This window comes from Botrytis deweyae (genome assembly GCF_014898535.1).
Source record: "Botrytis deweyae strain B1 chromosome Unknown BDEW_018, whole genome shotgun sequence".
Taxonomy (NCBI): Eukaryota; Fungi; Ascomycota; class Leotiomycetes; order Helotiales; family Sclerotiniaceae; genus Botrytis; species Botrytis deweyae.
Genome location: NW_024066225.1, coordinates 328,391 through 349,659, shown reverse-complemented (window position 1 = coordinate 349,659; position 21,269 = coordinate 328,391). Strand labels below are relative to the sequence as shown.

The 21,269-nt window shown below is 42.8% G+C and overlaps 9 protein-coding genes across 9 annotated transcripts; 3 read left to right on the top strand and 6 right to left on the bottom strand.

Annotated features, from left to right (window-relative positions):
* Positions 1-1,527: 1,527 nt before the first annotated feature.
* Positions 1,528-4,032, bottom strand: EAE98_007604 (uncharacterized protein). The gene is made up of 4 exons (XM_038955227.1): positions 3,887-4,032; positions 3,424-3,750; positions 3,149-3,375; positions 1,528-3,098 (listed from the first exon to the last, which is right to left on the bottom strand). Exons 1-4 carry the CDS (start codon positions 3,920-3,922, stop codon positions 2,123-2,125), a joined length of 1,566 nt encoding a protein of 521 aa, XP_038808405.1. The 5' UTR covers positions 3,923-4,032; the 3' UTR covers positions 1,528-2,122.
* A 307-nt stretch (positions 4,033-4,339) lies between these two features.
* Positions 4,340-7,057, top strand: EAE98_007603 (uncharacterized protein; the record flags this gene model as incomplete). Its single annotated transcript, XM_038955226.1, has 1 exon — positions 4,340-7,057. One exon carries the CDS (start codon positions 4,340-4,342, stop codon positions 7,055-7,057), a length of 2,718 nt encoding a protein of 905 aa, XP_038808404.1.
* Positions 7,058-8,609: 1,552 nt separating this feature from the next.
* On the top strand, positions 8,610-10,093 carry EAE98_007602 (uncharacterized protein; the record flags this gene model as incomplete). The annotated part of the gene is made up of 3 exons (XM_038955225.1): positions 8,610-9,045; positions 9,094-9,296; positions 9,344-10,093. The coding sequence occupies 3 exons, from the start codon at positions 8,610-8,612 to the stop codon at positions 10,091-10,093; spliced, it is 1,389 nt and encodes a 462-aa protein (XP_038808403.1).
* Positions 10,094-11,128: 1,035 nt separating this feature from the next.
* EAE98_007601 (uncharacterized protein) lies at positions 11,129-12,244 on the bottom strand (the record flags this gene model as incomplete). The annotated part of the gene is made up of 2 exons (XM_038955224.1): positions 11,129-12,006; positions 12,094-12,244. 2 exons carry the CDS (start codon positions 12,242-12,244, stop codon positions 11,129-11,131), a joined length of 1,029 nt encoding a protein of 342 aa, XP_038808402.1.
* Positions 12,245-12,891: 647 nt separating this feature from the next.
* On the top strand, positions 12,892-13,546 carry EAE98_007600 (uncharacterized protein; the record flags this gene model as incomplete). The annotated part of the gene is made up of 3 exons (XM_038955223.1): positions 12,892-13,030; positions 13,107-13,219; positions 13,352-13,546. 3 exons carry the CDS (start codon positions 12,892-12,894, stop codon positions 13,544-13,546), a joined length of 447 nt encoding a protein of 148 aa, XP_038808401.1.
* An 884-nt stretch (positions 13,547-14,430) lies between these two features.
* On the bottom strand, positions 14,431-15,103 carry EAE98_007599 (uncharacterized protein; the record flags this gene model as incomplete). The annotated part of the gene is made up of 2 exons (XM_038955222.1): positions 14,431-14,825; positions 14,926-15,103. The coding sequence occupies 2 exons, from the start codon at positions 15,101-15,103 to the stop codon at positions 14,431-14,433; spliced, it is 573 nt and encodes a 190-aa protein (XP_038808400.1).
* A 1,508-nt stretch (positions 15,104-16,611) lies between these two features.
* On the bottom strand, positions 16,612-18,186 carry EAE98_007598 (uncharacterized protein; the record flags this gene model as incomplete). Its single annotated transcript, XM_038955221.1, has 2 exons — positions 16,612-17,521; positions 17,573-18,186. 2 exons carry the CDS (start codon positions 18,184-18,186, stop codon positions 16,612-16,614), a joined length of 1,524 nt encoding a protein of 507 aa, XP_038808399.1.
* Positions 18,187-19,079: 893 nt separating this feature from the next.
* Positions 19,080-19,919, bottom strand: EAE98_007597 (uncharacterized protein; the record flags this gene model as incomplete). The annotated part of the gene is made up of 1 exon (XM_038955220.1): positions 19,080-19,919. The coding sequence occupies one exon, from the start codon at positions 19,917-19,919 to the stop codon at positions 19,080-19,082; it is 840 nt and encodes a 279-aa protein (XP_038808398.1).
* Positions 19,920-20,010: 91 nt separating this feature from the next.
* Positions 20,011-20,895, bottom strand: EAE98_007596 (uncharacterized protein; the record flags this gene model as incomplete). Its single annotated transcript, XM_038955219.1, has 1 exon — positions 20,011-20,895. The coding sequence occupies one exon, from the start codon at positions 20,893-20,895 to the stop codon at positions 20,011-20,013; it is 885 nt and encodes a 294-aa protein (XP_038808397.1).
* Between the last annotated feature and the right edge of the window lie 374 nt (positions 20,896-21,269).

Sequence of the window (21,269 nt, the reverse complement as noted above, 5' to 3'; positions counted from 1 at the left end):
TTTTGAACGAGTTACCAAAACAGGCGCTAGACCGGTTCAGCCACTTGGATCATAGGACTAGATTCTTAAAATTCCTGAATAAAATTTTGCCCCTGGGGTCTCCGATTCACACTAGATCTTGCAGAATCCCCTCGATTCCCCACAAGAAATTTCATGACTTCCCCTCCCATGGAGTCTGTTGGGGTCTGGAGAGGCGGAGAGTGGAGATTTTCAAACTGGTGGGTTGGTAGAATTTCGGCAATACTTCATTGCACAACTTGTGCTTGAACAATTATGATTGAACAGAAGTACAGCAAAACCTCTCTATAAGGATCCCCCCTATAAGGATAACCTCTTTATAAGGATATATTTTTCGGTCCCAAAAATTTTTAGGGCTAAAAAAGGCCTATATCCTTAAAACCTCTTTATTAGGATATCCTTATATTTCTCGGTCCCAGGATCACATATATCCTTATTGGGCCAATAATATCGTTAGGATTTGAGGTGTAATATAATATTATATAGAGAATTTAGTCATATTAGAAAAAAATCCGAAATTGTCACGGAATATGACCCGATCGGGACTAATCGGAAGCTAATTACTACTAGGTCGGGATTAGTCGAATACCTCTATATAAGGATACCTCTATATATCCTTAAAAAAGACTACAAAAACCGGTATCCTTATAGAGAGGTTTTGCTGTATTTACGCGGTTGATGGGATAAAAGAGTACTTCGTAAACCAATTTGACGTCAGATTTTTAAGCATGCAACCATGCCACGCATGCGTAGAGGGATGCCTCGACCGGCGTCTGGCGGTTCACCGGTAGTTCATCTTTTTCCGTTATTCTGATTGGAGTAAAAGACGAGAAAGTACCAAACTAGTTGAGATAAATCGCATAAGTATTCATCCCTTGTGAATCATTAGTAACATGATTCGTTAGTCGCTCAAATTCTCGCCCTAAATGGAAGATAAATTCATTAATCGGATGCATGATATCCTAGTACAGCATCCACAAAAACGCCGAAGATAATTGTTGATTGCACGGACTTTATCCAAGTAGCTCTGTTGTCGAAAATCTTCTCCGGATAGGACGAGAAAAGTTTTTATAAAGACTGACACCCATGCAATGATTGTTTGGTTGAAGTGTTCGGGAGTTCCGTCGCTCTGGTAGACTTTTAAATAGCCAAGTGGCGATAAAACTGTCTAGTACAATTAGTCGTACATCACAGAGATGAGCAGACACAAAAATCATGTTGGAAAAGAATAATCCCATATCAGTCGTCGTTTCCGCATAACCACAATATCCCAGCGGGTGGATTTCGGCTTAGAGTAACCATGCTCACTCTAGATCAACCACTTTTTTCAGTGAAAGCTTATTGAACCCAAGCTTCCTTGTTCCGCACTTCGTATGGTCTTGTTGTTTTGCTTATAACGAGTCAAGCATATGTCCAAAGTCTTGACACTAGACAAGCCGTTGAAAGCTTTTCGGATGGCTTACTCAAGCTTTCACATCTGATTTGGACGCGTCTTTCCGGAAAATAAACATTAGTTCTACAAACCCAGATCAATCAATTGTTCTTCGTGTCTTCCAAAAGTCAATTTTATTATGCTATGCATTCCTGGAATAAACTCTGGCCATCGCAAGTATTGCCTCGTCACTTCCAAATTCCTAATGACCAGAGGAAGCTAATCTATCCTGGCATCAAGCCAAACTGGAAAACTCCTACTACCCACAAAGAGGCCGAATCTAACATATTTGGATCCATAAAACTCGAACCACGCTCAAATCGTTGTTGATTGTATTCCCTGACCGTACCAACTTATCTTCTTGCATCTGTCAAGGCGTTAATCGTATTCGAGTCAGAAGATCATGATTCCGCAACTCCACATGCTGGATCACCCCTGATATCCAGTTTTCAAGAGCGAAAGTTTGTCTTCCACGCGACAACCTAGCCCATAAGAGTGAAACAATGCAGCTGCCCCAATACTCCAGTCTCCAGTCCCCAACCTCCAGAGCTTTTGAGTTGTGGAACCAACAATCGAATGTTCGCGGGGATGCTCTCGGTCCGATTACACAGTTCAAAGAACGACAGCTATGTGAAAGTTCCCAGCGTCAATATTAAAACCAGGTGAATTATCTCAGTCAGAGTCTGCTTCTATGGAAGTTGATCTTTGTTGCTCTGATTTCTTCATATCTGCGACATACTCAATAATAAATGTGAATCCAGCCCATACAATTCCCGTTGCGATGAATTGGAAAGCCCATGAAGAGATCAAATGCTTCAAGCTAGGCATCTGGACGCCTATTTCGTAGAAGTTGCCCAGACTGATACCAACTTTATTCCCGTATGCTCTACCGACAAATCGCAGCATTATAGCCTCAAGTGGCGTTATAAGAATGGAAGCAGCCAATTCTCTAAATCCTTCTGCGGCAAGTATTGTTGGAAGCATGGTAAGTCCAGTCTTGCGATATTTGACAACTTTTGGTTCTCCTGGAACATTTGTACTTCGTAGCTCAGCCGACCATGCCCCATGACCGACCGTTGGTTCGGCTGATGTAGATGTAGAATCAACGTCAAAGCTGATTAGTGTCGGTCGCGGGTCTTCATCCTCACCAGGATCAACACTCACCGAGGCATTAGTATGGCGCCGAGGTCGAGGTGTTGTTCTATCCAACGCCGGTAAGCCTTCAAGGGCTCGTAAAGTATCTTCCTCTCCGCCTCGAACTGGGCGACTCTCTTCGGGGTCGTCCGGGGTGTCAAATTCCAGTATTGGTGCTTCGACTCCAAATCCAGCAAACATACTATCTCCTTTTGGTCGAGGTAGAGATTTGAATATAGGTCGATACAAGAGTCGCGAAACGATGTATTTGAACTTTCCATGAAATAATACTGCCACAATTGGGGTTGTGGAACGAAGCAAAGCTAATGCCCATGAAATAATTGAACCTATGTTTCTTGAAGGTGGAGGTGGTGCTTGAAGTAGTGATGCTTTTGAGAATGGAATCAACGACATCAATGGAGGTAAGAATTGGTTATATTCGACCAATCCAAACTGATGCAACATAGCAAACATTCTTAAGTGTAATGTGATATAACGAAAGCTTAAGTTGAGGCTACAAATCATCAGTCGCGTCAGTATTTAGGTGTTTGTATAGATACTCACCATTTCTCGGCAATAAACTTGACCCATACTTCTCGAGAGGTGAGTCTTCTTTCATCTTCATCAAACATTTGATCTAGAAGAACTTCCAAGAAGCAGCCTACCCAGTCTGATACATGATATGCTATGACCGTGGGAAGCCCGGAAAAAAATAGGTTTGCGACAGATCTCCTCGTTCTCTCGTGCTGGATCAACGCTAGGATTCCAATTTCAGAATACGATCTGTAGAGCTTCAACGTGTAAGCATGACACTTTATTCAATTGATATATCGACATACCAAAACTCTTCGCCTGAACCCAATAGCACCCCAGACACCAGCATGTAGTGTAGCACGACCAGCTTCCAATATCCTTAGACCTCTAATTGTCTCTTCGATTTTCTTCGAGTTATGTAATATTGCAGCTTCTCTCACAGCATTTAAATCTTCAACAATACCCGTGACTTGCATCACTTCATTAGCTGCACGAATGTTTTCTCGTTCCCTCCGTTTAGTCTCTGGATTTCTTGGATGGCCATGTTCATCATATATCTGTGTGTAGCCAGCACTCTCAGAAATATCTGGTGGAGTTGGCCAGATTACTTGATCTTCATATGGTGTTCGACCCTAGAATGTGTGAGTATGAAGCTTCATGGGTGTCGAGCGTTTTGACAAATTCGAGATTTCCAACAGCTATAATAAATTGGATGTATAGGAAAAGACTTGGCCGCCTGCGACTAATAAGGGAAAGGCATTAACGTACCAATGCCCAAGCAGTCAATGATTCTAGCCTGCCCATGGTTGCTGATTGTAGATGCTCTATATCATGCACCAACGCATCGTATTCCTACTGTGATGGTTACAAGTAGCTATTTCTGTACCATACAGTCATGGTCTGATGAGTTCGATGAAATTATTCAAGTGTTTTACTCTTCTCTTCAAAGAAAGGTTTATGATCGCAATGGAGAAGGAATACACGTCTACACGTGATATAGAACGCTAAGATTGAGCTTATCGTCGACCCCTGTCAACATCAAAATATTTTTGATTCAAGTGAAAATAAAAATATTTTGGTCATCAACATTTTCACCTCCAATTGATTCTAGGAGCGCCAGGCATTATAATAAAGTCAGGAAATATAACAAAATCGCACGCTGTAAGAAAGCCAAATATTATAATAAAGCCATACATTGAGATACCAAGCTTGTGGCGCATCATGGCAACCAAGACCCCTTACCAAACGACATTCGAACCTGAGCATACTATACAGCCAATTTACACCGGAGGAAGTGTTGCACTTGACCAAACGGGTCGCATACTTGCTACAACACTCGGGGAGGATGCATTATTGACAGATTTGAATACAGGGAGGGAATTGGCTAGGATAGAAGGAGATGGAGAGGTCATCTCTACATTAAGTCTCACGCCGTCTGCTTCCCATCTCATCATATGTTCGAGATCATTGTCTATGCGAATCTACTCCCTACGACCTTCACCTGCCTCTGATGTTTCTCTCAACTACGAACTTCTGCGAACGCTTAAACCGCATTCTACCCCAGTAGTAGTCTTAGCTGTAGACCAGACGAGTACTCTGCTAGCAACCGGAGCTGCAGATGGAGTAGTGAAAGTTTGGGATATCGCCGGAGGTTACGTCACACATACATTTCGAGGCCCCAATGTACTTATATCCGCTTTACACTTCTTCGAATTGGTTGCGAGCGGTAGGGATGAGGAATTGGGCATTTCAGCAAGAAACCGAAAGAACGGGAGCCGAAAAAGTCAAGCAGATGATGACAACGGTGGGAACGAAGCAGCGAGAGGGTTCCGCCTTGCATCTGGTAGTCAAGATGGTAAAGTCCGTATTTGGGATCTTTACAAGAGGAATTGTGCCTCGGTTTTAGATTCACACGTATCGGATGTTCGAGCTTTAGATTATTCACCAGAAGAAAATGCGCTCCTTACCGGAAGTCGGGATAAGACAATAATGTGGTGGGATGCGAAGACGTGGAAGATTAGAAAAGTTATACCCGTACTTGAGGAAGTGGAAACTGCCGGATTTATTGAGGCCGGGAAGTTCACATATACTGGAGGATCAAATGGAACCATTAGAGTTTGGCAAACGGAAAATGGTAGGGAGGTCACAAAACCACAAAAAAGTGGTGCAGAGGCAGATGCCATTGTAGATGCGCTCTCATACCACGACCTTCCTTTCATTCTGTCAATCCAAGCAGATCATACCTTAATCCTTCACTCAAAAGCTCCCATGGAAAACGCGGATTCCACTATCACCATTCCGGCTCTGCCCCAAGTCCAGCGAATCTCTGGAACTCATGACGAGATCATCGATTTAGGATTTCTTTTACCTGATAAATCCCTCCTTGCTTTAGCTACCAATTCGGAAGAAATTCGTATCGTCTCCTTGAACCAAGGTTCAGAAAACGACTCTAGAAAATCAGCCGCATATTTTGGTGCCGATGTCGCTCAACTTAAGGGACATGAAGACATCATCATCTGTTTAGATATTGACTGGTCAGGCCACTGGATTGCCACTGGTGCTAAAGATAATACTGCTAGACTTTGGCGTATCGATGCCGAAAACGATTCATATACTTGTCATACAACTTTTACTGGACATGCCGAATCTCTTGGTGCTATTGCACTTCCTCATACTCCGCCACCAGAATCTTCACCGGCTTACAAGTCACCTTTGGACCATCCACCAAGCTTTTTGTTGACCGGTTCTCAAGACCAGACTATTAAGCGGTGGGACATTCAAGCTCAGACAGCGACTGGCAAAGCACCAAGAGCTTCATTAACCAAAAAAGCCCACGACAAAGATATCAACGCATTAGACATTAACCACAACTCTGAATTATTCGCATCGGCATCTCAAGACAAAACCGTCAAAATTTGGTCGACCAAAGAATTAGAAGTACAAGGTGTATTACGTGGTCATCGTCGTGGTGTTTGGTCTGTAAAGTTCGCGCCAAAAGACACCCCAACTCTTCAAGGAGAGTCCGGTCCAGCTTCCGGAAAAGGTTTAATTCTTACTGGAAGTGGAGACAAAACTGTCAAGATATGGAATCTTTCCGACTACAGCTGCTTACGAACATTTGAAGGGCATACTAATTCTGTTCTCAAAGTGGCATGGTTGAAATTACCAGCACCAGAAGACAGAAATAGGAAACATGTTCAAATAGCCACGGCTGGTGGAGATGGTCTTGTCAAGGTTTGGAGTGCAACAAACGGAGAGTCAGAATGCACGTTAGATAATCACGAAGATAGAGTTTGGGCACTCACTGTCCACCCTAAAACAAACATGATAGTATCAGGAAGTGGAGATTCCACTGTCACATTTTGGAAGGACACAACCTCAGCAACAATAGCTGCTAGGGAAGCGGCCAATACTCAATTCGTGGAGCAAGAGCAGGAGTTACAAAACTTCATACATGCTGGTAGCTACAGGGAAGCTATCATTCTTGCACTTACACTCAATCATCCCGCACGATTACTTTCCATCTTCACAACCGTCGTTACCGGTACTCACGAAGAAGGAAGTATCTCAGGTCTCAAAGCTGTTGATACCGTCCTAGCCTCCTTAACAGATGCTCAAATCTTCAACCTACTTCTCAGAGTCCGTGATTGGAACACCAACGCTAGAACAGCATCTGTCGCACAAAGAATCTTACATGTTCTCGTCAAAAGTTATCCCGCTTCTCGCTTATCGAATCTTAAAGTTAAGGGGGCACAAGGTCAAAAGAGTCTGAAGGAGGTCATTGATGCTTTGAAAGTTTATACGGATAGACATTACAAGAGAATGGAAGAATTGCTTGACGAGAGTTATCTTTTAGAATACACGCTGCGGGAAATGGATGGTCTTGGATTCATTGAGAATGGAGCCATGGATGGTGCTGGAGATACAATTATGGTGTAATTTTGTTTTTAATGAGGTGTCATGGTCAAAAATAGTAGAATAAAATTTGAGATTTCAAAATTCAATACCTATTCAATCATTTTCCTTCCATGTTTGAACAGCTTTCGGTGTCTGAAACGAAGGCAAAGTCTGAAGACCTATGAGTTATTGGAGAGTTTCCAATCTCGAATGAATCTAGCATTCTGAATAAATTCAAGCTCCCGAACAATAATCAAAAACTGTTCGTTGTCGATCAGATACTACATCAAACTTCATGTAATATAGTTCTAGCTGCGTGTCAAACTCCAAACCGCAGCTTACGGTATCTAATATTCCGACTGTCCGGATTGTAGTTCAACAATATAAGGGTTTGAATATCTAAAGGCAATTAGAAGTTTGAAAATAGTTCAATCTTCTAATCAAATCCAATATCTCAGATGAATTAAATATTCTACTTATTTTAGGGATTTCATAATCTTCATTGTTGGACTGCAGTTCGTACTTCTAGACACCTTGATACCATTGATTCCGACCGCAATATTTAATCGGGACTCACATGCCCTGCTCAACAATCGAATCGTCAGGGTAAGAATCTAGACTTAATGCTACTAGTCTATTCTTAACCCTCTTTGCCAAACACACCCGTTACCGGTAGACATAGACTATTATTAGAAAATTCTCGATGTGCCGATATGCTATGAATTTCTGATCCAAAATAACATCACGTCGGCAATCTAAATCTCTCATCGTCTCCTCGGAACGATCAAACGATGTTTCACATCAGTCGATCACCCAGGTTCCGCACAGACAATGACGTCCACCCACAAGAAATCATCGCCTGTGCATTAGCGGCAGCGGTTCGTAAAATAAGCGTATGTAGATTAGGAAAGCTTAGCTGATTGTTTCATGGTTGACGACACATGTGGACTTCCATTCCTCTTGAGATATTCCCATGATAACTTAAATGAAATGTACTTCTTAGTACGACGAGCAGCTTACATGATAAAAGACGTTTCCCGCACAATAGCACCCGATGGAGAACCGCAATGGAGATTCCCATTGTTAAAGAATACGATTGAGGTTTTGCTCCGGATGTCTGTGCGAAATCTCGTCATTTTTGTATCAGATTCTCTCGTCCCGCTTGGCCTCTCTCTCAAACATCCATCGTTGCCGATATCCCTCAACCCCGCAAAAGCCTTTCCGATTCTTCAGACATCATCGTCATTTACGTTTTGCGTAAATACTTCTTAAGGGAAGTACCTTATAGACATGGCTTTGCATGAACTTTCCTTACTCAACGTTGAGAAGTCTCTTCGATTGATGAAACCTGGACTTTCAGAAGCCGAGATGTACCTAACTAGGTATGCCAAGAATGAAGATTCAGATAGGGAAAAAGAAACTTTCAAGCTTTGAAGATGGAGTGGACAATGCTTATGCCGCAGAAAGAGAACGGAGAAAAGTGACACACTCGGAAACCATATCAATGTCCGGAAGTCATATAACGTGTTCTAATCTCCCATTCAAAGGTTATTTTCCCGACTTATAATACTTATAATATATCGATATAAACATAATGACTATGAGAAGCCCGCTGATGAGCGATCATCCCCAACCATTACGAGCGAGTCCTCTATCAGCTCATGATGAAGAAATTCAAATCCGTCTAGATGACAGTCGATATCGTAGTTTCCCACCACCAAGAAGAGTGGTACAGCGAAACACTCCTGCGCCAATCCCGATGCAAGATTTCGAATTTCCTAAGCAATCACACGATATCCCAAGACATTATCCCGTCGTCGATGAAATATACCCTGATTTACATCCTTACAGAACGAGTGAGGATGGGTGTGTCAGTTTAACCAATGGAGATAACATGGCACAAAACAAGAGAGCTAGTAGAAGTCGACCATGGATGCAAAATTTGCAGACACAGGATAGAATTCAAAGATACAAGAAAAGAAGACCGGCAACGAAATGGATGAAATGGATGAATAGTGATTGGAAGAATCGTAAGTAAATACACAGTTATATTTGGAATTTTTCATTAACTGTATTAGATATCGTCGCTGTGATTGGAGAGTTAATTGGAACGACACTTTTTCTTTTCTTTGGATACGCAGGTATTGAAGTTGCAAAACTTCAAGGGCGTGAGCCACCAGATCTTGAAGTCTTATTTTACATATCCGCAACTTTCGGAGCCAGTCTTATGGTTACTGCGTGGATATTCTTTCGTATCAGTGGAGGATTGTTCAATCCAGCCGTAAGTATAACATGACAATTGAGTAATTTTTAAGCTAACAATGATAGGTAACTTTGGCACTTGCCATACTTAAAGCAGTCTCACCAATTCGTGCTGTTCTTCTCGTCATCACACAACTTGGCGCTTCGTGTTTAGCTGCCATTCTCGTGCAAGAGATTTTTCCAAAGCAACTTGAAGTTGCCACCACACTTGGAAGTGGTACTTCTATGGCTCAAGGATTCGTCATCGAAGCCATTACTACAGCCGCTTTGATCTTTACGATCATAATGTTAGCTGTTGAGAAACACAAAGCTACATTCGTTGCTCCTATCGGAATCGGGCTTGCTCTTTTTGTTGCTCACATGGTAGCGGTTCCATTTACTGGAGCATCTTTAAATCCAGCTCGTAGTTTTGGTCCATCAGCCATTGTCTGGAACTTTCCAAGAGAACATTGGATCTACTGGGTTGGACCACTTCTGGGCGCGGGACTGGCAGTACTTTTCTTCAGATTGATCAAGCTGATGGAGTACGAAATGGCAAATCCTGGACAGGATGGAGATCCAGATAACGACCCAACACAGAATCCTGAACTTGATGTTGCGCAAAATGCACAAGAAAGAGAAGAAGAAGTCCATGCGCTTAATAATGGAAAGTCTTGGTATAGAGATGATTCTAGTAGTGGATCGATGAGGAGGAAAGAATCGGTCAATAGTTTTACTGGAGGTAGAAGATCAATGGATCGAAGGGGTGAAATTTTTAGAAGATTAGATGATGTGGAAGCTCAATGGCGAAGGCAACAGTACAGGAATATTATATGAATAATTCCTTTGCAGATCATATTAAAGCATTTTGTAATAGAGGTAGAATGAATAGAGCACTAAGATTCTAGAAACAATCGAGGCGTTTAGCGTTCTCTTGAAAGAAAAAAGTAATGATGTTGGGTGCTACGAACTGCAGTTAAATGATTGAGCATCTTTGAGATCATGAATGCTTGAATTCGTTTCAACAGATAAAGCTTCCTCGGAGACCTGGAGAACTGTCTTTCTTCATAAAAAACGATGGACTAGGCGTAAGCCAACCAGTTGATGTAAGTAGTACGGGACAGAGCCGACTCATTGGATTGCGACGTTGTAACGGTTGTCTGTTTGCTTTCCCAATGAAAAATGGTAATGCGGTCGTCAAAGTTTGTGGTTGCATCACGTGATACACAACCGCAGCAATTTCACGTGATACACAACCGCAGCAATTTTGACGCGTTGCGCAAGCCAACATTCTGTCCATCTGGATCATTATTTTGAGGCAATTATACAGGCATGCTATATCGCATTTATAGGTGCTAAGATCTCAGTTCTGCTAGCCCTACAAGTTGAGGAAGAGAATGAGTTTCTTTTATCCTACGCGCCATGAAACAAATGTATGATGAACCCAGTATCATTTCGCCTTCAGCACCGCGACTTCAGACACTCTTTGGATTTCATTCATTTAACATGTGGAGTGGGGTTTCTATATAAATTTCAAGATAATACAAACATGTCTGATACTGGTGTATGTGAGAGCGGATAGGAGGACGGAAAAATCATGAAGACTTCAATTTCACGGCATGGTTTTCAATGAGGCAGCAGATATGTATAAGTGTTTCATTTCAAGCTTGTCATTTTGTTGTGGAATTATTGCTAACTAACTTTGCTTTTTGATGAACCTGACTATATAGTATCCTTGCACTACCCCTCCCCTCTCTACTACCATATTCTTTCTTTCTTTGCTGTGTATCATTTCTCTATTTTGTATTCCCTTGCTGTATTAAAAACCTCCCTCTATCCAATCCAACCCCCATGTATCCTTGCATCACCTCCTCAATAACTTCTCTTCTTCCTATCCGGATAAAACCCCTCACTGCGATCATCCCGCGAACGCTTCTCGCTATTCATTGCTCTGGATGAACCCGCAGACGCATTTTGTCTTGCGCCCATGTCTCTCATTGCTACATTATTTGCTGTGTTGGCACCATCAAGATGTGCACGATCATTTGTGAATTTGATGTATGCATCGCGGATGTTGAGGTGTGCGGGAAGGATTTGATCCTGCAGCCAGTCTAAGAATTGCTCAACTTTTGCGAACTCTGTGCATGCATCCACATTGCTTGTGTCAACTCCACCATATGGCTGAGGCCACAGAATGCATGCCTTGGGAGCATCCACACGCTTCAATTGCAAAAAACAAAACTGGAGTTGCATCTCGGGGTGCATGTCAATAATGTAGTTGACGCTTTTTTGCTCCCCGATGGGCTTGGTGATGCCGCGACCCCCGCAATGAGGGAATGCATTGTGTTGCTTTAAGATGCGTCCGTATGATGGAACATTGCGTGTGTCAATTTGCCTGCAGTATGTGGCAAGGCGGGAAATTGCGAAAATGGGCTGCGAAGGTTGCTGGGCCGACATTGCTGGTAAATACAGCCCGGGGATTGGGCGGCGGTCGATTGCTGAGATTGCTGAGGGGGAGGGATTGGGTGGTGTTGGCGCGATGACATCTCCATCTTCGACTTTGATGGTGTCATTTGCTGTTTGGAGGACCGCCCGCGGAGTAACATACTCATTTATTGCGGGGGCTGGTGAAGCGACTGCTTCATCATCCGCCTTTCCCTTGCCCTTATCTTGCGAAATATTGCTTGGAGCTTTGCCAAAGCTGAATTTGACAAATTGCTGTAAGAATTCATCTGGATTCTCGGCAGGCCCTGCAAAAACATGTTAGTCGCCATGAATAATTCCTCTAAAGCGATGCAAAAATAATGAAAGATGGTGAAAGAAAAAGGAATACTTACAACGTGCATTAAATAAGTTGCTAAATTGCTCCGATTGTGCATTGATATCACCATTTGCACTCGCCATAGCCTTTGCGATTTCATCGCGCAAGTCGGCGATGACCTTTGCTTCAATTGCTGCTGAGGCAGCGGCAACATCTAATGTTATCATATTGTATGTTGCAAATTATTGCTTTTGATTATAGATTTTGATTTTTAAAGAGAGATTGATGTGGAAGTGTGTTTGAATGATGGTTTATTGGTAGTGGTGGTGGTGGTGGTGGTTGTTGTTGATGGTTTGAAAACGAGAATATTCAAAAGTGCGAGCTTTAAAAAGGAAAAGAAAATTTCAATTGAAAGGCGGTAAGGTTACCGAGTTTCTTAACTTCTTTTGGACTGAAGTGTAATGTAATTAGGAAGTGAGTTCTGAGTGAATTCGTTAAAGTGAAGTCAGGAGTAATTACCGAACATCCATTACTCTGCGCCTCCGTCAACTATCAGAAATTACTGGTCGGCATTTGCAGTCTTTACGAGATTTTCCCTACCAAATTCACCTGGAGTGATGAGGACCCCTCACTTGGAATTATTATCTGTGGAACGCTTGAAAGTGCACCAAAGATTCATTTAAAACTGTTATATTGCAATGAGATTTTGGGAAATTCTTGAGTTTGCTACACCTCAACCTGAACTTGATCTCTTTTAGGACAACAACAAGACTCTGAGTCTGAGATACAGTACATCATTAGACTTTACACTGGTCTCTTAGAACTGACCGCTATCCAGCAACAACTTCGCATCGAGTTGTCTTTCTCATTCAAAATGTTCACTCTCAAAGCCTTTGAAAATTGGGCCGTTGGCGAAAAAGACGACAAAGGAGAAATTATCACGCAGCAACGCATTAACACTGCTCACAAAATGTTAATTGGCTTACATCCCAAAGACATTGACATGATTACTCGTAAGATGGTGATGGGTTTTTGTAAGTCACACTTCGACGTGGGTTCCTTTACTCAACTGACGATCATTTGGTGCAGTCAATTTGAAGCCATTAGAGTTCGAAAAGAAGTATTTCCCGATCCTATATGCAGCAAGCATGGAAGTCGAAAGACTGGAGAATACTCCAAAGTCCACAGTCAAGAAGAAATTGGTAAAGATTTGGCCTTCCGCTCTCCTCAGCTGTGAAATATACTTACCATGGTATGACCACTTAGCTAACTCTATCTCAACCTATAGTTCAACAAAACACACCTCGATACTGAACTACTAGAATACAGACTAGCCTGTCTTAAAAAAGCCAAGGGAAGATATTGCCCTGGCTCTATACAAAAGAAACAGAATTTCAGCCGAATCATACGCCAATTTTTGCTTAGAATTCTTCGACACCTCCGTGGACAAACCAGCCGTCCCTGCCAAGCAAGTCACCACATCAAAGCAACTCGCCGCACCAAAGCAAGATCTTGTAAGATTACCATGACAACTACTTCCATCTCCGCAAGTCATTGAATCTACCCCGACCTCACCTCCGCCTTCATATGCACATGAATTGCATGATACTCCTGCAATATATCCCGCTGCCTCCATGCCCGTTCCTGAACTCAGCTTCACGGCCGAATTGGAAGCTGCTCTTGTAAAAGCGAAACCTGTTTTCTTACCTCCCCCCACTAAGTCTGTTACTATAATCGTAAGTGTCAATCTCCCTACTTCGCACCCCGCCTGTATTCCGAAGAACATACCACACTCCTCACCCAGTCCTGTATTACTTGACTAACATATGTCCTAGGAGGCTTCAGAAGGCGATACCAGATTCGACGCCGAGCTCCTGGAATACAAACAAGTGTCTCTCAAGACAAAAGGTGATTTGGCTTATGCCCTGTATCTACGCGGTCGATTTTCCGAAGAAGAGTATACGATATTTTGTGCCGAGTATCGGGAGGGCGATATTCCGAAATAGATGTGTTGGTGGGGTTGTGTGTATGCTTGGGAAGTAGAGTTTGTAGAGGGAGTGTGATCAGGGTTTGAATTTCGGGGTATGGGAATCATGAGGTTGAGATTCGAGATATCGAATTAGGAGCCGTGGTAAATTATTCGCAAGAAAATACTCAATAACACTTCCAGCTCAACAAATTAGGTATAATTACTTCTAAATCATGTGACACACATCGCTCTCTTCTATCAATCCCTCAACAACCCTATCTAATCTATCCAACCCATCACCACATTAACCTCTTCCAAAGCTCATCATACTACCAAATCCTTCTCTTTCTCACAATACCAACCCATCCACCAAGCAACTATCTCTCTATCATCTCATCTCTTCCCTTCCCTTCCCTTCCCCTCCCCCCCCTCTCTCAAACCCCTCTAAATCCAAACCGGAAACAACAAAACCCTCGCACAACTACTGGGCACATCATACGGATTCGGCGCATCAAAATACTTGATCATCTGAAAAAGCTGCGGCGCATTCAACCCATGAAACCACTCACAAACCACCCACCCATCCGCCTCCTCCTCATCCACCTGAAACCCCGCACTCCCTTCATTAACAAACTTTCCACTTCCATATCCCGACGTAATCGTCACCGGTTCCCACCGTGCATAGTTGGTGTCGGAGGGAAAAGCATTCATGCTGAATGGATACGGAGACACGTCGAATTGCAGCTGCGAGGAATTGAAATACATGCGGGATCCGGTGTTATTGGAAGAGTCGACGAAAACGGGATCGGCCATGCCGGCGCCCGTGTGCCAGGCTTCTACTGGGGGGGGTGTGAGTTGTATGTGGAGAAAGACGGAGTGAAGGAATGGTAGAGGTGGAACCCAATGAAGGGAAGAAGAAAGAAATAGAAAGCTACTTACAAACCCATCCATTATGCGTATAATCACCATCCGTAACCGTCATGTGAAGATAAAACTCTCGAGTATTGTTCAAAGTACCCGGAACCCAGGTATCCTGTCTGGACTCGATCGTTGGAGCTGCGGAAGCGAAAGCGAGAATGCTCGATATCGCTAAAGCGAAGTTGCGGATTGAAACCATGATGTTTGTTTGTTTGTTTGTTGTCTTTAAGTCTGTCTAGAAATCTAATGGGTGTATGCAAAATTGATGAAGATGAAGATGAAGATGATGAGAATGAGAATAAAAAACTACTTCCACACCATCCATCAGAGACTTTATACCACAAAAATCCTCACTCAATATTTCCCGCCACTCCAGCTATCCCAAACAATTCTTTCGTCCCTTCTCTCTTTCTCGCTTACTTGCACTCCCAGTACCCCCTCCCTACTCTCCAACGTCACAGTACCTCACTCGTGTATGTATATGCATGACATGTGTGACCATCACCATTACGAGCCACCATTCCAACCCCATGCCATCCATCCATCCATCCATCTCCTTCGTATTCCACCCTCCACCCCAAAGCAACCGGAGAATACAAAAAAGCATACTAGGTATTTTAACCATACTAGATACTCTTTAAGCTTATGTACCTGTACCTCTCTGTGCATCCAACTGGTGAACCCTTCCACAAAAATCGCTAGAATGTAATCTTACCTCTTTCGATCCCGCATCGTACAGAACCGGGGTGTTGTGGTTGTACACTCACCAACCGATTTGGAAATACGAAAATCAGGTATCTAGTATCTAGATATGTGCCACCATTTCGTATCGTGAAGATTATTAATTCTCCGCGTGGCATATTCTTATCCTTATCCTGGCCTGGTTTATTGATTATTTATTTATGTATTTATTTATATACCTATCTATCTACTTACTTGCGTAACGTATCCCTCACACTAATAATCACTAACCTAATAACCCTAACTAACAGCCATCAGGTTAAACATAAACCTCTCAAGTAACGGGTAACAAACGAGATCTCCGCCTCGTATCGGATTACATGAGGGGATCTGCAGATATGCGTACCTAGGTATGGATATGCATGAAGGTATGTAAGCTTCGTGTTTGGACACCTACCTACTTGAGAACATCAGATGATGGATATCGATGTGAAAAATTGGATTTGTATGATTCTGTGGTGATGTTTTGAGGTAAGTTTGGGTTCGCTGCTGGGTTGGGTTGGGCTGGGAGGGAATCATGTATGGGTGATAGATGATGAGATGAGCAATGGATACGGTACGATGTGTGTTGTGTTGTACGAGATGAGATCGTTACGATGAGATAGATTATCGGTTTGGGAATACGATTTGCACTTTCTTTTAATGGGCTGGGGCGGCTTGTGCTGTAATGATGGATGGAAGAGAAGTATAGTATATTGCTTATAGATTGAACGATAGGAGTATTTCTGTAAATCTTGCTATTCAAAGGTATCCTAAATATTTTACAATCAAATCCAAAATCCAAAATATCTCTTCAGGAATTCGCCTTCTTTGGAAGACCATGTAGTAAATACCATGCATGACATTCGCCTGGAACGCAAACATGGTAATTACGACTTCTCTTAATCCACACTTTCATTCCCTCCCCTCCACCTATCCTTTCCAATCTCCAGAACAACTGCTCGAATTAATTTCCAACCAAATATATCACAACTTGTTCTGCAAACCAAATTCTCCCTCAACCAACTCCAATATCTTCCTCGCAGCATCTCTTCGACCTCCGTACTTTTTACTAACCAACTCTCCGATTTCCTTTGCTTTCTGCTTAATAGAATTATCCTCCGTAACTCTAATCAACGCATTTCCTAGTTCCTCTCCCTCAACACCAGGTGCGCAACCCTTACTTCCCCAAACACCAACACCGAAAAACTCCACCTTCTCCGTATAATCATAGGTATCGAACCAACAAGGCAATAGCAATTGCGGAGTCCCAGTTTCAATACTTTCGTAATATGAATTCGCACCGCCGTGATGAACAGATGCGATGATGTAACCCGAGCGAAGAATAGATATTGGCTCTGCTTTGAGCCAAGGTACGAGCTTTACTTGCGAGGCAATTGGTGCGAGAATTTCGGCAATGGCGGGATCGGGTCCTGGTGTTGTGGGCTTGAGTTTCCAGAGGACTTGGATGGAGGGATTTCTAGAGAGGAGAATACGAATTCCGGTGGCAATGTTGCGGTTGAATTCTTTGCTTCCGTATACGTGTGACCCGAGATTGATAAGAACGGTAGGTTTTTTCTCTAACCACTCTAAGAGTCCTGGATCAGTTTGAGAGAGTGGATAGGAGGGTATAGTGAGGGGTCCACAGGTCGTTACATTTTCGGGAATGTGTGGCAGTTGAAGATCAAATTCTCGTCCCGTAGGAAGCAAGTAGTGAACATCTTTGGAGTATGGAACAAAGAATGGATATTGGCCTGGAATATTTGCCTTTTTGCGCCCAGCTTCGATAGCTTTGATATTTGGAGATGTGACGACAATGATAATCAGACGTATCATTAGTACAATGTTCAATGGAATAAGATACCATGGAAGTGGAAAATTATAGCCAGAACAATCGCTAATCAAAAATATTAGATGGTAGATCACGAAGGAAAGAGGATAAACTTACGCAGCTATACCCCATAGTGCAAACCCATTCGGTTGAGCTTGAGCTAACGTATCCTTAAAACTATTTGGAGTAATACTCATAGGTTTCTTTCCCAAAATAGCACAAGCATCAAAAGCCTGCGCACAAAGCTTTTCTACCACAATCCCATTCGGATTAACCTTCTCAACAATCTTAACACAAGAATGAACTCCCTTCACATACTCATCAGGAGTATAAGAAGACAAAATACTCGGAATCTTCGCATAAATTCTCCACGCCTCTCGGAATCCCACCCCATGACGCATAGCTTCCTGATCCGGCGCAACTAACGCGAGTTTCTCCACCATTCCTGGACTATCTATCGGATGAAAAACTGCTTTGATACTACCAGGAGGAATTGGTCCATAATCACCAGCATTCAATTCATCGACGCGGGTTCGAATTGGTGAACGGAAGTTTCCATAATCGATGATATCAGAAACTTCCTTTGCAATAGCGGGGGCTTCAAAGGAGGCAATGTGAACTTCTACGTTGTTAAGGATAAGCTCGTAGGCGGTTGCGAGTACGACGTTACTTTGGCCATACTCGCTATTTGTCAGGAAAAGGATTTTCCGAGGGACTTTTGAGGTTGCCATGTTTGAGGTTTGGTAGTAGGAGTTATTTGAATTGTAGAGGATGGTTGTTTCCAGAAGCTTTTCGAGAGCTGGTCGAGAACTTTCAAGACTATATGCCCCTGAGCTAGTCAAAATTGCTAATTTGAAGTCATTCACCTAAAAGTGGGGGTCATTCATCTAGCTGTATTGCACGTATGACGAAACCAATCAACAGTATAGTCGGTTCTCTATTCTCGCTTCCGCTTAAAGACTGACCTTCGGCAAATCTCAATTAACTTGCAATTAATGAGAGTACGGCGATATAGTCTAGATGGAAGTTGATGAGTTATTTCAATTGTGGATTAGTAAACCGATTGGTAAATTCTTGGCCTACCAAAAGGCGTTCGATCAATATCTGCACAGACATGAATAAGGGATGAGAGGGTGTTTGTATCCATAGTGTAGTGCATAGCCCCTGTTATTCAGAGCGAAAAAGCGATGTATCCACTAAACTCACCCCGTATTTCTTTTAATCTCTGCCCTCACAACTTCGGAGTGAATTTCTGGACTGACCTCGGAGTGCATGAAATACCTATCTAGGTATGAAGCTAGGAGTATGATAGTTGAAATTGGCGAGTTTCATTCGACAATATTATTGTAGCCGTATTAAATCTGCTTACCACGTAGCAATCTTCACAATCTTTATTCTGAATTTCGATATAACACTTCAACGTTAACGTGGACATTGATTTTAATCCCCAGTGTGGGATTTTACAATGATATTTATAATCAATGTATTCTTCCCGAACGCTCGGATAGATTGATTAGCTTATGAGAAACGTCTCAAGCCTATGGTGGTTGCTAAAACCAGGGTTCCTTCCGAAATAATCGTCTTGTGTTGAACGAGGTTTCGGGGGAGGTGATAGGGTTGATTTCTAAACGGTACTGTAGATCGGAGTGTCGATGTGACATTCGCCCACGAAGGTATATTTGGAATACGCAGGCTCAGAATCTCTCAAACTTGGGCGATCAAGATCTTTAATCGTGTTTTCCGAAACTGCAGGTGGCTCAGCTTTTTCCCGAAGAACAAAAGGGGTGGTTAGATCGGGACGGAGCCAACAAACAACATCTCCTATCATAGCTGTTACTGGCACTAAAACTAGAGTTCCATCTTCAAATGTGGCAAACTTTCTGTCGTAAAGAACCTCTGAAAAGGCGATTTCAGCTATTCCACGTTCAAAAATAACAGTATGAGCCCATATGATAACACTCATGGTAGAAGCAAGCAGGCTCGCATTCTCCCCGTTGCTCTCGAGAAAATCTCCATTCATCTTTGTAAATATGTTGTGTGGAGAGAGAGTCTGGGCAATCTCGTCAATTTTTTTCATTCTGAGACTCTGTGATTGCGCTGTGAACATATCAATGAGTGGTTGTGGGCGACGCTGTGTAGAGTCTTCGGGGTTTGATTTCATGACGTTGGCATCACTATAAAGCGGTCCCAAGATATCACACCAGTGACGATACAATGAATTCAGTGCATGAATCCAGAGCTTTTCGCGTGAACTGCCTTCTTGAAATAGACGACGAAGATGTTCTCTTGGCAACTTCCAGTCAGCTTGATGTAGAGTGATATCACTGGAAACCTTTGTAATATTGCCTGCCCGCCAACCAGGGCATGCGAAAGATGTGTTCATCCACGTGTATAAGGTGGGAGAAGTGTGCACTTGTTCTTCAGACAGATCAGGGGGCATAGGACTACCCCACATATGTTCCATTTCTCGCAGACGTCGGTGAGGATGCGGAAACCCTTTCAATGTCCAGTTAGGTACCCATGAAGGTAGTCCAAGAGAATGGTTGCAGTTTTCTTTATATGATAAAATCTAAGACCATATCGCGAGGATCAGAAACTCCCAGTCCTCTTCTGGCCGTCAAAAGATTGATCAAATTCTCTGCCAAAATCTTGGAGGGTCTTCTAGCTGACTTGAAATTGCTTCGTTCTTTATTCATCGCAGCGAATACACGGTATGCCTCCGATTTCTGGAAGGCAGCGAAGCCTGCGACTGCTATCGCTTCAGTAGCCTGGTAGAGGTGTCCCCAACTGACATGCTGTCGTCCGCACTGCACCCATGGGTCCACTGAAAAGAGCAACTCTTGAAAAACCCAGACTCTTGTGAACCAAGGTCGCTCCAATAGTTCTAAGAAGAGTTTCTCCAACTTTTCATAATGCTCTTTCGTATAAGTAGCGATGTCATTGAACAAAAAATTTAACATTTGTCTTGCCCTTGCCCTTATATATCCTGCCTTCTGTTTGTAGGCACGTGAAATTGCTCCCAGAAGCAGTGTTGATGATTCGGTAGACTCACCAAGATAAATAATCGTGTTTCGAGCGATCTGATAAACCTTTGCCATTTGCATCACTTGCTTACTTTTCTCGGGAGAATTCGCCTGGTCGATGCAAATTGCGTCTATCCATAAATATTGTTCCCTCAAAGGGTCACGAATCTCACGCAGGGCGGAATCCAGGTTAGTCGTGATCCCAATAATCTCGTTATCGATGTATATCACTTTCTTCTTTTCCGGATCACCCCAAACATAAGATAGGGCTGTATATACATGAAACGGATCGTTTTCCAATTTGCTTAATGTGGTTGTAAGTAAAGTGCAATGGACATCGGCGGCGCTATCAGCGGAAGGTGGTAGAAATAAAAGTCGAATCGAATCATGTTCAGTTAACGGCTTGTATTGATACATTTTGTTCGCCATAGTGGAACAAATTATAGTGAAGATGACGATGTGGCGAGTAGAATTGAGGTTTGTTTGGAAAGTGGATATGTATATATGAGCATATCAGCTCCGCTTGTCGCACCAGGGCATTTTATCCGGTCAGCACTATGAAATACCACCCAACCACAGTCCGAAGAAATACTTATCAGTCATCCGCTCTGCTGATAACACCACGATTATGACTATGGAGTTATCGTGGTATGATTCATCTCGTGGTATTGGTGTACATACTATGTCAGATTCAGCGGTTACAAGAGTTATATGCAACACAGAGAGTGCGTTGGTATGCAATCACGTGCATCTTCACTCCTGTCACAACACTTCTCTTTTGGAAGGTACAA